The sequence below is a fragment of the Hibiscus syriacus genome, unplaced genomic scaffold, assembly GCF_006381635.1.
Source record: "Hibiscus syriacus cultivar Baekdansim isolate YM2019G1 unplaced genomic scaffold, ASM638163v2 tig00111022_pilon, whole genome shotgun sequence".
In the NCBI taxonomy this organism is placed as follows: Eukaryota; Viridiplantae; Streptophyta; class Magnoliopsida; order Malvales; family Malvaceae; genus Hibiscus; species Hibiscus syriacus.
In genome coordinates, this window is record NW_024062956.1 from 4,629,043 (window position 1) to 4,644,778 (window position 15,736).

Sequence of the window (15,736 nt, forward strand, 5' to 3'; positions counted from 1 at the left end):
TATTTCTTAGCCTCTCCCCTCACTTGCAAGAAGGTATTTATTTTCTCTTTTGGGCTATCCGGAAGTAAGCTTTTCCTCTTTCGCACTTTCCCATTTTCAACTCGCATTGTGTGTTTTTTGTTGAAATTTTTATGTTTCTAGAACTGCATGTCAATGATCTGGATATTCGGTGTTAGTTTTGAACCAAAACCATCTAATTTTCTTTCTTTCTTCTTAATCAAAACTTTTAGTACTTTTTATGAAAGATATTCAGTCCATCAGAATAAAAGTGAAATAGAGTCTTAGGCTAATTTTTTTTGATCTTCTTGTTTGGTTTTTCTTTAAATCAGGGAATTGGTTGTGAGTATCGACATAGTGGAATCGCCAGGCTCAATCCGAGAGACTGCTGGTACTAGTTTACTGGGGATTGTATTGATCCGACTTGTGGTTTTCGACGTCCTGTGAGTTCGTATTCTTTTTAATAAGTTCATGTTGATTATGAGACTGATATATCGTGAACGAAATAATTTTTCTTCTTCATATTTTGGAAAATTTTACAGTTGAATTGTATTGAATTATAGCTTTAGAAGACAATTCTGCATGCACGTAACTCGAAAGGTATCATGACAGCGTAGTATATTTGGAGTAGCTACTTAACCTTGTCATGATGTCTTTCGAGTTGCGAAAGAGACTGAGAGGTGAATGCGTTGTTTGAGATTTCATTATATTTGATCATCTGTTGGAAAATCTTTAAGCACAAGGATTAAACGAAGAAATTATTATATGCCATTTATACAAAATAATTCCAGCTTTGTTGGTGACTTTCAATAATGATACTTACTTCATCTTAGTAGTATTTGTCAACTCTGCATTTTTAACCCTATTTTTTTCTCACAAGCATTTCATCGAACATCCATGCTTCACCTGAGATGACATGTATCTAACATTACACCTTGAATCGTTGATGGTCTCGATAGTCCCTTGGTCGGGTATTCTCTCAATGGACCCTTATTCAAGTCAACACCTCCACATAATTCAAAGTTAGATTAGAATTTCCCATGCATCCTCGACTGAAAAGTTACGCTGGAAATGAGAAGAGAAAAGCAAAAAAGGAAATTCAAGATCGAAAAGGAATTTGGGGTTTAGAATGAAATTTAGGACTATGTTGTAAGTTTTAAAAGTTGGGGGACCTAAATGAAAATGCCTGAAAAGTTTAGTGACCATATTGCAAACGTACTAACGACAGTGTAACGACGTCAAACGGTTGGAGACCATATTACAAATAGACTAAATACTGGGGGGCCATATTGCAAACGGACTAAATGTTGGAGACTGTATTGCAAGTTTTAAAAGTTGGAGGACCTAAATGAAATCTTTAGAAAAGTTAAGTGACCATTACTATACTTTACCCTTTAATTTATTTTGATAAAATGGTTAGAGTGCATAGTCTTGCACATACGTTATAGCTACTTGGTTTAGTCAATGCTTACTTTGGTCAAAGTGATGATGGAGTTGCTGCTTCTCCACGTACTCCAAGCCTTTAGCTTTACGTGGTTGAAGAAGCAAGAGCGTAGTCAACAGAATTCACCCATTAAAATAAGTTGAGAAAATCAAAGCCAAAGATCAGATTCCCCCGTTTAGTTCAAACTTCAAACCCCGTAAAGGAATTTTTGGTTTTTTCCTCTTCAGACCTCACTCTCTTTCTCTTTTCATTGGTGTAAACAAACTCCACCTTATGATGCCTTAAGCAGAGTCATTGAATTACTTAATCATACTTCCTTTGACTGTTGTTCTGTTATTCTTTTATCTGCCATTTCAATGAAGTTTGTCCATTACCTTTCTCACTTTCCATTGCAAGGGGACTTGTGATATTTTCTCTGGGTTTTTTGTTGTTGTTGGTTTATTGCAACGTTTTCTCAACTTGGAACCACTTTTGGCAATTTGGGTTTCGGTTTTTAGAGTGTGGGTTTTGATAAAGTTTTGATTTTTGGATTGTTTTGAAGCAAGGGGAAAATGGCAGGCGGAGGAGGTGCTGGTGGTGGTGGAGGAGCTGCGCCACCACCAAAGCAAGAAGAAATACTACCACATCCAGTCAGGGATCAATTGCTTAACATTGCCTATTGCATTACTTGTCCTCCTCCTTGGCGTGAGCTCTTCTTCTTCGTCAGCTATATTCAAGTGTTTGTATCCTCTTGTTCTTCTAGCTATATTCAAGTGTTTATATCTTCTTCTTCTTCTTCTTCTTCTTCTTCTTCTTCTAGATACATGCAAGTGTTTATATCTTCTTCTTCTTCCTCTAACTGTATGCAATTGTTTATATCTTCTTCTTCTTCTTCTAGCTATATTCAAGTGTTTATGTCTTCTTCTTCTCTTTTTCAGCTATATTCAAGTGTTAATATTTGAATCAAATATGTATTTTCTCTCTCATTGCAGCTGAAGCTATATTACTGGGTTTTCAACATTACTTAGTGATGCTTGGGACCACTGTTCTTATACCAACATCACTGGTTCCTCAGATGGGAGGTGGAAATGTATGTTTTTCCCCCAAAATAATCAACTAGTTTCTCTCTCTCTCTCTCTCTCTCTCTCTCTCTCTTGTGTATTTTTGTCTCAAATTATGTATGCGACTGCATCAGGAAGAGAAAGCCAAGATGATCCAGACATTGCTATTTTTGGCCGGGGTGAATACATTGTTTCAAACATTTTTCGGTACTCGTCTACCGGCGGTGATCGGAGGTTCTTACACTTTTGTGCCGACCACCCTTTCCATTATCTTGGCCGGCCGATATAGCGACATTGTGAATCCTCAGGAGGTTGCTTCAATAAGTTCATGAAGTTTTGTACTATATACATGTGATGTGCTTATGTACACCTTAACATCTGAATTGGACTGGTTTTGATCTATCAAATATGCAGAAATTTGAGACGATAATGCGTGCGATCCAGGGTCCTCTTATCGTTGCCTCGACTCTTCAGATCGTTCTCGGGTTTAGCGGCCTTCGGCGTAATGTTGTTAGGTAAGTTTTGCATGATGATGTTGGTATGTTCAATTTAGTGTTTAATCGGAGACTCAATGTAATTTATGCCTTTCAATGCTTGTCTAGGTTCTTAAGTCCACTTTCGGCTGTTCCGCTGGTTGTGATGTCCGGCTTTGGGCTCTATGAACTCGGTTTTCCAGTGGTATGTATCAGCATCTTCTTTCTCCTGTGCTATCTCTGCTCTTCAGCTCAAGTCTGGATATTTCTTCTGTAGCTTGGGAAATGCATCGAGATCGGCCTACCACAGATCATCCTTCTTGTAATTTTGTCGCAGGTAGTTTCGATTTTTTGCAGCAAAAGTGACACTAAATACAGGTTTGATGAATTTTTGGAATTGTAACGATCTCAATGGCTGTCATATTCTCGGTTGTGATTGTCTGGATATATGCTCACCTGCTCACCGTTGGTGGGGAATATAAGAACACCGGAGCGAAAACTCAATTAAGCTGTCGAACCGATCGAGCTGGGATTATAGGTGCTGCTCCTTGGTAAGACACTGTTGTTTCTTCCTTCACAAGGCATTATGATTATCATTGCTGGTTGTTATTGTAAAACACATTGTGAATGATAAGAGTTCCATATCCTTTTCAATGGGGAGCTCCTTTGTTCGATGCCGAAGAATCTTTCCCTATGATGGCAGCTTCGTTTATTGATCTAGTAGATGTTTGTTTCTCGGTTTCGTAATCTTTGCTATTGTCTGCTAAATTTGAATGGAATCTGTTAATGTCTCTAATCTTGTTTGTGATTAAACAGTCTACTGGTACCTTCATTGTTGTTTCAATATATGCAAGTGCCACTCCACCGCCACCTTCCGTTCTTAGCCGCGGTATCGGTTGGCAGATAGAATGTTTTATGATCGATATTCTCTTCGTGATTCTGGTTCTAATATGTCATGTTTTCTTTTGATCATAGGGCGTTGCATTCTCTTCTCCGGCATATTTGGAACCGGGAATGGATCGTCTGTTTCGGTGTAAGATCCTTGTGAGAATTGACTGTTTGCACTGAAATGTATACACCTATTTGAACCTTCCATGCATTTTATGCAGTGAGAACGCCGGTTTGTTGGCATTGACTCGTGTTGGCAGTCGAAGAGTTGTCCAGATATCGGCCGGGTTCATGATCTTCTTCTCCATCCTTGGTAAGTTCTAAAATGTCAATCTCTCAGTCTATTTCTTTCGTATGTACTTATACCTTTCCATGGATTTTGATCAGGTAAATTCGGGGCCGTATTCGCCTCCATTCCAGCCCCGATTATCGCAGCTTTTTATTGTCTTTTCTTTGCATATGTAGGTGAGTCTTGTGCAAATCAAAGCCTCATCGTTTATGTTCCATTCAAGAGCTTCATGATTCAAGATTCGTCGTAATTACGTGTCCAGGTTCGGTTGGTCTCGGACTGCTTTAGTTCTGCAATTTAAATAGCTTCAGAACAAAGTTCATACAAGGCTTCTCTGTTTTCATCGGCTTATCGATCCCACAGTACTTCAATGAGTACACAGCAGTTAACGGTTACGGTCCGATTCACACCAGAGCCAGATGGGTAACTATCTCACTCTCATTTACCCTTGTTACAGCTTTCATGGGACATTTGAACCTTAAGCTCTTGTTTGTTTGCAGTTCAATGACATGATCAACGTGTCTTGCTCGTCGGAAGCATTCGTTGCCGGCTTATTGGAGATGTTCCTCGAAGTCACGTTGCACGGGGAAGACGTCGCCATTAGGAAGGATCGCGGAATGTAGTGGTGGGACAATTTTCGATCGTTCAAAACGGATCCGAGAATGGGTTTTGGGTTTTTATCACAACTTTATACAACTGTGATCATAAAGAAGAAAAAACTGCAAATATCAGGAATCTTACTTGAATTTTTTTCATGTTAGCTAATCAAATCCTTAATGAATTCCATAACCAGAATTCTAAACTAAAATGTTAGGTGTTGTAGGAGGATCGTGGGTTGCTTTCATTGATAATCTTAGTAGGAGAGTGCATAGGAGGGTATTGTGGGATCAGTTTAGCCGTTTTGGTAAGGTGATTAAAGTTTTTATTCCGTTTGTTAATAGCAGACCCAACTACAAGAACAAGACGTTTGCTTTTGTGCATTTTGCGAGTAAGGAGGATTTGATTGCTGCGAAGGAGAAGATGAACAACGTCCTTGTTGATGGGAGGAGGATATTAGTATCTTTTGCGAAATATCAGAGGAGTAGTGGTCCGAGGAACTTGAATCGCAATAGAGTAGTGGAGGCTGGAGGTGTAGGTGTCGAGGTTACGAAAAGGCAAAATGCATCTAGCCAAGTGGTTGAGGCTAGGAAGAAGGAGATGATGAACAGGTTCCAGGATGGCAGAACATATAAGGATACAGTAGTAGGTGTGAAAAAAGATGAGGGTCAGCAATCCAGAAACCTTGGGGATAGGAGAGAGGAGAAGAACGACATGGATTTCTTCATTCCTTTGGAGGAAAGAGCATGGCTGAGGACTTCATTAACAGGTATCGTTAAAGGGATATTTGAGGTTGAGTTTGTGCAAAGGGCATTGAGAACAGATGGAATCAATGTTAAGGTAGTTAGATGGGGTTATGCGAGAAATGCATGTTTGGTAGTTTTCCGGTCTGTGGAGGAGAAGGAAGCAGCTATAGAAGATAAATGGGAAGTTTTGTCCTTTTGGTTTGAAAGGTTGGAGCCGGTGATCGAAGAGAAGGGTGTTCCATTACCTTACTGCTCAGTATCCATGATGGGCGTTCCGTTAAACTGCTGGTCAGTTTCTTTTTTTACTAGTTTGGCATCGAGATGGGGCAAATTAGTGAAGATTCAAGAACAGACAGCTCAAAGAGTTGACTGCAGGGTGGCTCAGATGTTATTAAGAGTTGAAAGTCCGTTTGACATCCCTCCATATGTCATTTTTAATACTCTTGGAAGGTCCTTTACTATCAAGATTAAGGTAGACAGCAGTGATGATTTCTTCCCTGAGCTTGAGGAAGGGGAAGATGATGAAAGGGTCGATGAAGATGGTTCTCAAGGAGGAACAGTGGTTCCGTGGGAGAGGGATTCGTCAGAGGGGAGCAAAGGGGAGGATCGAGGTGGTCTGCAAGGGCAGGTTAATTCTCAGCAGATGTCAGACTCTAGAAGCAGGGTTGAAGAGTGGGTCCGAGGTTCTTCACAGGGAGGTGGACCAATGAACGAGGGGAGTTTGAAAAATAGCACTGAAGCCGAGGACAGTTCAAAGGTTGACCTTTGTATCGAGGGGACAGTACTAGGTGAAGGTTGCAGCAAGCAGACTGTGTCAGGGACTTTTTCTGATGGGAGAAAAAAGGTGGTCAGCTTGCAAGGAGACTCCTCGGGGAAAGATAAAGTGGTTCAAGAGGATGGGCTTATTCCAACATGGGAAGGAGGGAAGTATTTGGGCCTGAGCAGTTTAGTCCATCACCAAAGAAGAATGGAAAGAAGACTGAGCCTTCAATTTCAGATACACAGGTTGGATATGGTATGCAGAATGAGTCTGTGTCTCTATCAATGCGAAGACCTTTTGGGGGGAGTGTATCGGGTAATAATGTCGAGAGAGGATATCAGAATAAAGTTTATGCTAGGAGGAGGATTGCCAAAAGTTGTGATGGTATGGATGATGGTATTGGAGCAGGAGAAAAGAATCAGAGGAGGACAGAAGCAATGGAGTGTTGGAGAGTATCCAATTTATTGGGGGTAAAGTTTAAAGGCGGAGAAAATGAATTCCTGACCAAAGTTGTTCCTTTGGTGAAGGATAGAGATGATTGAGGGGTGGTAGTTGGTTTAGGGGGTATGGTCATAAAATGCTTTTGATGGTAGAATGGTCCATTATGTGTTGGAATGTTAGGGGTCTGGGTAGGAAGGTTAAAGCACATGCCATTAGGAGATTTGTAGAGGAGAAAAAACCAACTATCTTATTTTTGCAAGAATCCAAATTGGAAATTGTTAGCACTATGTTAGGTAGGAAAATGGGAGGTAAAATCCTTAATGGGTGGGCAGTTGTGCCTGCTGTAGGTTCGGCTGGTGGTCTAATAACAATGTGGAATCAGAAGGTATTTGTGGTGAAGGAAAAGGTCATCCGAACTAGATTTGTGGCGTTAAAGGGTTGGTTGGATGGTATGACAAACCATTGTTGTTTCATAAATGTTTATGGTCCAAGTGTGGAGGCTGATAAAGAGCCATTTTTTAGGGATTTACTTTCCTTTCTGGAACAGGTGGACTGCCCAGTTTGTTTAGGTGGGGATTTTAATGCCTTTTTGACGAAGGAAGAGAAAGGGGTGGTGATGTGAATTTGACGTCGATGAATATTTTTCGAGATTTTGTCTCTAAGGCAAATCTAATCGATTTACCCTTAGTGGGAGGTCAGTTCACGTGGTGTAATAACAGGGAAGTTCCCACTTTTGAGAGATTGGATCGGTTTTTAGTTGATCATAGTTTTTTCTCGCAATTCCCAATGATCAATCAAAATCTGCAGCCTAGGTCCATTTCTGATCACAATATTATTCTGCTGGAGAATAGGGAGTGCAATTGGGGGCCAAAACCGTTTAGATTGTTTAATTATATGTTGGAGGAGGAAGGGTTTAGTGAACTGTTGACAAAGGAACTGTTCAATCGGGGTACACAAGAAAACTCGAGACCCATTTCCAAAACTCTTAACCGGGTGAAGGATGTCGCAAAAAATTGGGCTGGTAAGGGTTTTCTCCAATTACCAAGCAGAATCAGAACCTTGGAGACTGAGATACAGGATATGGAAATAAAATTGCAACAAGGGTCTTCTTTGGTGTCAATGAATTCTATTGTTGAAGCAAAGAGAGAATTATGGGAGTTACAAAAGAAGGAAGAATCAATTTGGATGCAAAAGTCTAGATTGAAATGGAGATTGGAGGGGGATAAGAACACAAGGTTTTTCCATCATAGTGCAGTAATTAGAGGGAGGATAAACTACATAAAAGCTATCAAAGTTGATGGTGAAGTTGTTGAAGACCCAAGGTCAGTAAAAGCTTCAGTGGTGGAGTTTTTCAAGAGGTTGTATAATCAAACAAACACCCTGGAGGCAGAGGAATTAAATCTGGATTTTCTCAAGTTGTCCGAAGGTCAGTGTTTAGCTTTGGAGAAGCCTTTTTCTGAAGAGGAAGTTTGGGAAGCTATTGCTCATTCAGATATCAACAAAGCTCCGGGTCCGGATGGTCTGAACTTAGGGTTTTTTAAGAAGTTCTGGCCTAATTTGAAGGATGATATGATGAGGTTTTTTAGGGATTTCTATGTGGGAAAGGTTTGGGAGCCGGAGGTTAACTTCTCCTTTATTTCTCTTATTCCAAAGAAGGCAAATCCGGAGGGGTTGGAAGAGTTTAGGCCAATTAGCCTAGTGGGAGGTCTTTATAAAGTCATCTCTAAGGTCTTAGCTAGAAGATTGAGTTTGTATCTCAATGATATTATAAGTCAGTCCCAATTTGCTTTTATTCCGGGGAGGAATATCTTGGATTGCTCTTTCATTGCAAATGAGAGTATTGATTTTTGGAGGAAGAGAGGGCTGAAGGGAGTAGTTTTCAAGGTGGATTTTATGAGAGCTTATGATTCGGTAGATTGGAAAATTTTGATTCAAATTATGAGCAAAATGGGGTTTGGTGAAAAGTGGAGGTCGTGGATGTTCCAGTGCATGTCAACTGCTGAGATTTCGGTCTTGTTAAATGGATCTCCAACAGAGAAATTTCATATTTCCAGAGGTTTAAGACAGGGTTGTTCACTTTCACCTATGCTTTTCAATTTGGCTACGGAGTTGTTGCATTTACTGTTAACTAAAGCAGTAGATATGGGATTGTTTTCGGGGTTCGAGTTAGGACTGCAGGACCGAGCATTCAAGCTGTCACACCTTCAATTTGCGGATGATCTTATAATTTTCAGTAAAGGTTACATTCGTGAGTTGAGGAATATTAGAAGAGTGTTACTGATTTATGAACTACTGGTGGGGCTGAAGTTAAATCTAGGTAAAAGCAGGATTTTTGGAATCAATGTTGAAGAAGGGGAGCTAACTAATTGGGCTGAAGTTATTGGCTGCTCGGTTGGATATCTTCCATCTGAATATTTAGGTCTGCCTTTGGGATACAAGAGGAATTCGGCTGCTATGTGGGATCCGATAGTGGCGAGATTTAATGCTAAATTGACTGGTTGGATAGCTAATTCTCTGTCGGTAGCGGGAAGAGTGGTTTTGGTCAAATCGGTGCTATGCTCTCTTCCGGTCTATTTTATGTCTATGTTCAGAATCCCAGCTACTGTGATACTCAAACTTAACTCTATCATGGCTTCATTTCTGTGGGGGGATTCGATTGATAAGAAGAAAATCCATTGGGTCAAGTGGAAGTCGGTCTCTAAACCAAGATATATGGGGGGTCTAGGGGTCCCTAATCTAGCACTTTTGAACCGAGCTTTATTAGGAAAATGGGTTTGGAAGTTTTCTTCTGAAAAGAATTCTTGGTGGAAGAAAGTGATTTGTGCCGCCTACAATTTGGATCCCAAATCTATTATTTTGGAGAATTCGGTGCCAGCTCGTGCATCGTGGATTTGGAAAGGTGTCGTGAAAAACTTCTTCAATAGTGATGATTTTGGAGAATGTCTTAAAAGGAATATGCGATTGAAGGCGGGGAAAGGGGAAGATGTGCAGTTCTGGAATGATGTATGGTTGGGTGATGTTCCCCTGAAATCGTTGTTTCCTAGACTTTATGTTCTCTCAATTAATAAATCGGGTAAAGTGAAAGAGTTTAGGGAAAATAATGCTTCGGGTTGGGTGTGGGACATCCAAATGAGAAGGAATTTGGCTGATTGGGAAGTAGAACAGTGGATGCAATTGATTTCTATGTTGAATAATACCTCTCCTTTTCCCACTGCAGATGATTGTTGGATTTGGTTAGGGAATGGTGAAGGAAATTTTACAGCTAAATCTTGTATAAAAGCTTTTTATGTACAACGTGATTCTGAGCAAAATCAAGTGAATTGGGATAAGACTATTTGGTCTGGTTTAGCTCCTCCAAGGGTGGAATTGTTTGTCTGGCAACTAGTACAACATAGAGTACCGGTTAAAGAGGAGTTAGCAAAGAGAGGTGTTGCAGAGATTGTTGACCAACGTTGTGTTCTGTGTGGTAGGGAGGTGGAATCAGTTTCTCATCTGTTTCTGCATTGTAGGGTTGTGTGGGGTCTGTGGTCCTCCTTCTTGAAAATGTGGGATGTGTCATTGGTGACTCCAAAGTGTACAATGGAATTTCTAATTTTGTGGGATGATTTAATGACTAACTCTTTGATTTGGAGATTCATTCCTAGGGCAGTGATGTGGTCAGTATGGAAATGTAGAAATGAGATTATCTTTAAGAAAGGCAAGCTGGATTTGGTCAGATTATCTTTCATTGTTAGATTCAGAGTGGCTTCCTGGTTTAGTGCTCATTTCAAGGATGTGGGTATTCCTCTAGATTCTCTAGTAGGTGATTTGAAAATTGCTGACTCGATTGGTAGATCAAGAAAGGTTTGCTCTCAACCTGCTTGCTGGGTTCCTCCACCGGAGGGGTTTCTAAAGTTAAATGTTGATGGAGCGATGGTTTCGGGTTGGGAAAAAGGAGGTATTGGTGGTCTGTTTCGAGATAGCAGAGGTCTATTGCTTCAGTGGTTTTCTGAAGCAGTAGGGGGTGGTCCTCCTATTTTGGCTGAGCTGTTGGCTATCAAAAGAGGGATTTGTCTTATGGGGGAGTTGGATTTTGTCGCAAATCAAAGAGTTATCTTGGAATCAGACTCTTCTAACGCTCTGAAGTGGATTCAGAATCCGGGTTTAACCCCTCCTTTGCATCTATCCTTGGTGAAGGATATAATTTCACTTTTGATTGGAAAGGATATTATTTTTAGGCATACTTCAAGGGCGGCAAACTGGGAAGCTGATAAACTTGCTAAAGATGGGATAGGGTGATTTTGGTTATAGTTGTGTTGTTTAACAGGAATTGTTCCTCCCTGTTTTGTTGGATGTTTGTGTTAAGTTTTATGTTCTTCCGTTGGAAGTGTAGGAGTTTGTTCAAGCTTGTAATCTGGTTCTTGTGAATAAAAGTTTTCTTGGCTCTCTTTTCCTCCTTCGTTGTTCCTTCATGTTACTCTCATAACATGGAGGGATTGAAGGAGGATTTTAATGGGGCCTTTCTATCAAAAAAAAAAAAAACGGATCCGAGAAACGAGGAGTTCTATTCCTTGCCCTTCAATCTCAACAAGTTCTTCCCATCAGTGCGATCTTAGGCCATGGTTTTCAAGTGATACTGTCCGTTTTTACCATTATTTTGACACTAAGATAAAAACATATATGTTGAGTTCTTTTGGGCTTTTGGCCTCGGTTTATTATCATTGGTTGTATAGTATCGATACTTAAATTATTTTAAAAACATTTAAAATATCGAAACTCGAAATTATATCCTTACTTAACCAACAATATCTATACCTGTTTTCGAATGGTCCTTGTTATGAATAATGTAACATCTATTCGACCGAATATCCGAATCGGATAAGAAATATTACACGATTGTTAATTCAGGTTTTTTTAAATAAAAAAAATCTCAACTTTTTAATAAGAATAGCTAAGTAGTGATATTTATTTAAACTAATCAATGATATTATAAAAATAAGGAATTCTACAATACCATTTTACAAGAAATACTCGAATAACCAAGGAACAAACAAAGTATACCAAATTGAAATATGTGAATTAAATCTCAAATTTAAGCATAACCAAGGGACCAAAATCATAATTTGACCTTTAAACGTCTACATCAAATTATGTTAGATTGTAAAGCAATCACCTAATTCTTTTATCTCCGTGTAAGTTGGGACAATGTTGGAAAACCTTTTCGGGTCAACATAAAAGTTAATTTACAGGGGTCAAAATGCAATTTTTAATACTTTAGGGATCAAAATGTAATTTTACATTTACATTATGTTATTGACATTAATGAATAATGAATAACATCCAAAATCCAAAAATTGACAAGCACAGATGATCTATTACATAGCAAAAATAAATGAATAAAAAAGAACTCAATGACCAGATGAATAAGGGTCAAATTTGGTTTTGGTCCCTCTACTATACTCAAACTTGATATTTAATCCCTGTACTTCCATTTGGCATAAATCTCATCTTTCAATATAGTAGAGGGATGAAAACTGTAATTAGACCTAAATAAATAAATTAGTGGGTGCTTTCGTTAGCTGATTGTTGGTAAGGATCAACCCAACATTTATCCTCCTTCGCAGCATTTTCCCATCTTCTTCGGAACATCTGCATTTCGACGAAGGACTGTCTTCTTACCTGCAAACATTAGCATGGTATAGTTTACACCAATACGGTTGCACATTCGGTACGTATTTATATGTACGTACGTACATACAAAAATGCATACATATATGTCTTAAGCTATGTTTAGGTGGCCTTACTTCAGGTCTATTGTCGACTTTACGGGATTCGGATGGTGCCTGCAATTTCAAAGATGAACGGTTTTACAAATCGTTAAAAGACTTTTAGGTCGGGAAAATTCAGGTTACGTAAACAGACCGGTGATTCCGATTTAGGTAAGTGCTCCTTCCGAGTAATAATAAGTTCCGTGGAATTTAACTGCATCGCCGAAAAGATAATGGACTGTAGAGATTAGTAGTGAAATCCGACGTGCATATGTCGGGTAATATTGTCTAGACCAAAGATAAGACCCTTCCATTTAAATTGTTCCGATGAAATACTTGCCTCGTTTTCATCCTTAACGCCAAGGGTAGGAAGACCGAAATGAACTACATACTGAGCATCAACGACTCCGACATTTTTCATACGATCGCCCTGAATGAAGGTTGAATATCAGTGGAATGCCGACGAGAATCGGACAAGGATGCTATCAGGTTTAGAAAATTTACCTGCACACAATAACCGAGCTGCATATCGAGACCCCAAGCATGGATCAAATCATTCTGTAGGTCAATGAAAGATTAGAAAATGGTTCTTGTAAAACCGAAAATGGTGCAGTTCGGTACACAACTACGTGTACATGAAGCAATGATATTTGAATAGGCAATATGAAAGTACTTCGTACCTGGATCATATACCATACGCAGCGCCAGGCGGCTCTCGAGAATACGGGAGCCATCATTTCCACCCAACTGCAAAGCATAACAAATTAACCGCTTAAGAATAATCGATGCAACAGGTTGTCGCTATATGAAAGGGGCCGTGAATTTAGTAGTAGTTTACCCTATGCATGGAGGAGCAGTGCTGCGACCATCACACCTTCCGCTGCCTTTAAACTTGTATATCCTTCTATTCAAACAACATGGATCATAAATGTCGTAACGAGCGAGATTAAAGAACATCATATGTTGTAGCGAAGTTTTAACTCTTAATTTCCCCCTAACCTGTGCACTCTTGAATTCCTTTGGCGTGCGGTGATCTGATGATGAACCTCCGACTTAACAGGATCGAGTGCTGGTTGTGATATCTCAAGTCCCTCGTCTTCAACAATAGACAAATAACTACACAAGGTTTTTAATACGATTTAAGCACCATTTGAAACGAATCAACAGAAACAGTGTTACATGTGTGTGCATGATTGTGAATTCAGACATCGTTACGGTGACATGAATACATACTGGATTGGATCAAAGTTATCTACTCCCAGGTCCTCATCCCAGAGGAATATATACTTGTATTGAGCGACTATGTCCGGATGCAAGAAACGTTTGGCAAACCACCTGCAACAAAGTACGATAGTAGCTGATTAGCATTAATAAGAAGCTTTCGGCAAAGATAAACATCTTGGTAAAAGCAATGTTACCATTTTGTTTGATTCATTGCAGACACATGTATGGCCCGATCACTCCATTCGAAATATTTCCATTCATCCACAATACCGTCATAGTGGAACAGCATCACAACAAAATCTCTTGCCGGAAACTGCACCGGAATGATCGTTATTAAGTTTAAATATAATAAGATATTAGTGAGCTTGAAAAGAGCATTGGAGAACTCGAGGCACCTTTTTAACAATTCGATCAACAATTTCCTTTTGCTTTATTCCGACAGCAATGGCCAACAAGTTTGAAGATGGCTCGGGATTGGCCTGAAATTGCAGTATAATGCAGAGAAGACAATCAAATAAGATCAACCGGCATCACAACATCTAATTCTAGACCTTTTTTTTTACAGTAAAGTATTTCGACGGTACGTTGTTTACACCATTGTGCCATAATGGCTGCATTTGCAAGTTTGATGTTTTGACCACAATGCCTTGAGGTAACGCCTCACTCCCCGGAGGCCTGCATTGAATCTACAAGGGAAAGGAAATTATTTCGAGAGATGGAGAACATTTCAAAAGATTTTACGAGCGGCAAAGCTCTTTCCCCTAAAGACAACTGACCTGGCACGTATCGGATTTTGAATTCTGAAGCATATTAATCACCTCCCAACTCGATAATCTCTGTATACATAGATTTACAGATGTTCGAATAAAAGACATCCATGAATTGTTAACAATCAAACTTCAACAAGAAATTCGAAAAGAAGGAATACATACATCTTTGTATTCCTTAGTGATAATCGCACTACTAATGAAGTAAGCACTGCAAATCAAAGACGCGACGATGAAGAGATTGCAGAGACATGACCTCTTATTCTTCGGTTCTGAAACTACATAAGCCTGCAAGGTAATGGAACATTTAAGCAGAAGAATTTAGAATCACATTTCATGATACACTTCAAATTTTACGGAGGAGAATCGGAAAGACGTCCTATGAAGAGTGGCTTCCGAGTTTTATTATACACTACAAAGTGTATATGCAACAACGAAATTTGTCTAAGAAACCATCGATCAATCGCCATTGTTCAAAACATGAAAAACATAAAACAAGGGACAAGGAGGACAGCAACTGAAAATCAAGCAATTTGAAAAGTATGAATCATTCAAACATCATTGCTGTAAAATAAACAATGCAATCCAAAACTGGCAAACTCAAGTATGCATGTATGCATGTATGTATGTATGTATGTATGTATGTCAAAATTACTGCCATTTTCAAAACAATTAAATTCAAACATGTGAATTCTACTAGCTCTTTCTTCTCATGGTAAACACCAACCAGGAACTACCAATTACTTAATACCAATTAACCAATCCTTCCCACTTTACTAAGTTATAATATCTTAAACTATAATCACAAGAAAAGCCAAATACATATATTAATATATACATACATACATAACTGCCATTTTCAGAAACCACAGGACCCTATGAGGTACTAATGGACATTGATAACAAAAGAAGAAGAGGGAAAAAGAAGCAAAATTTAAACAGAAAATCACGAAAAAGAAAAGGAAGAACCTTTTGCAGACCCATAAATGAATGAAACGGAGAGTTCTCAAGAGAACTTATACAATCGAAAGGCTTCATCATTGCATGAAAAAACAAAACCCAGATCGATAGAGAGATACCCAAGCTAGAAAAACAAACCAAAAGTCTTCTTTTTGCTATAATTTACATGACGAGAAAGCCTACAGAAGAAAGCATGGACTTAAAAGGGGAGAATCATTGGTAAAAAAGAAGTCTTAAAGCAGTCAACTTCCGCAATACAAGGAAACGATGTCGTAGAGACAAAGCAAAGGTCGAACTCCTCAGCAGTTTTTATAGAAGAACAGAGAGAGAGAGGCCGTTTTTTTTAAGTAATGTGTATAGAGA

General features: G+C 39.2%; 1 protein-coding gene and 1 pseudogene across 1 annotated transcript; one reads left to right on the forward strand and one right to left on the reverse strand.

The window, feature by feature from the left end:
* Positions 1-1,820: 1,820 nt before the first annotated feature.
* On the forward strand, positions 1,821-11,342 carry LOC120150371 (annotated as a pseudogene).
* A 1,327-nt stretch (positions 11,343-12,669) lies between these two features.
* On the reverse strand, positions 12,670-14,751 carry LOC120150628. Its single transcript, XM_039163269.1, has 11 exons — positions 14,579-14,751; positions 14,423-14,482; positions 14,231-14,332; positions 14,042-14,125; positions 13,841-13,959; positions 13,656-13,757; positions 13,422-13,538; positions 13,261-13,326; positions 13,103-13,169; positions 12,927-12,980; positions 12,670-12,852 (listed from the first exon to the last, which is right to left on the reverse strand). Exons 2-11 carry the CDS (start codon positions 14,453-14,455, stop codon positions 12,670-12,672), a joined length of 927 nt encoding a protein of 308 aa, XP_039019200.1. The 5' UTR covers positions 14,456-14,482; positions 14,579-14,751.
* Positions 14,752-15,736: the final 985 nt, after the last annotated feature.

What these genes read in the sequence shown, in the direction of transcription:
- LOC120150628 (XM_039163269.1), bottom strand. Translation starts at nt 14,455, where the DNA reads ATGCTTCAGAATTCAAAATCCGATACGTGCCAG. An exon ending in GCAATGAATCAAACAAAATG is followed by an intron (nt 13,758 to 13,840) that starts GTAACATTGCTT and finishes ACTTTGTTGCAG; the next exon opens with GTGGTTTGCCAAACGTTTCT. An exon ending in ACTGCTCCTCCATGCATAGG is followed by an intron (nt 13,170 to 13,260) that starts GTAAACTACTAC and finishes TATGCTTTGCAG; the next exon opens with TTGGGTGGAAATGATGGCTC.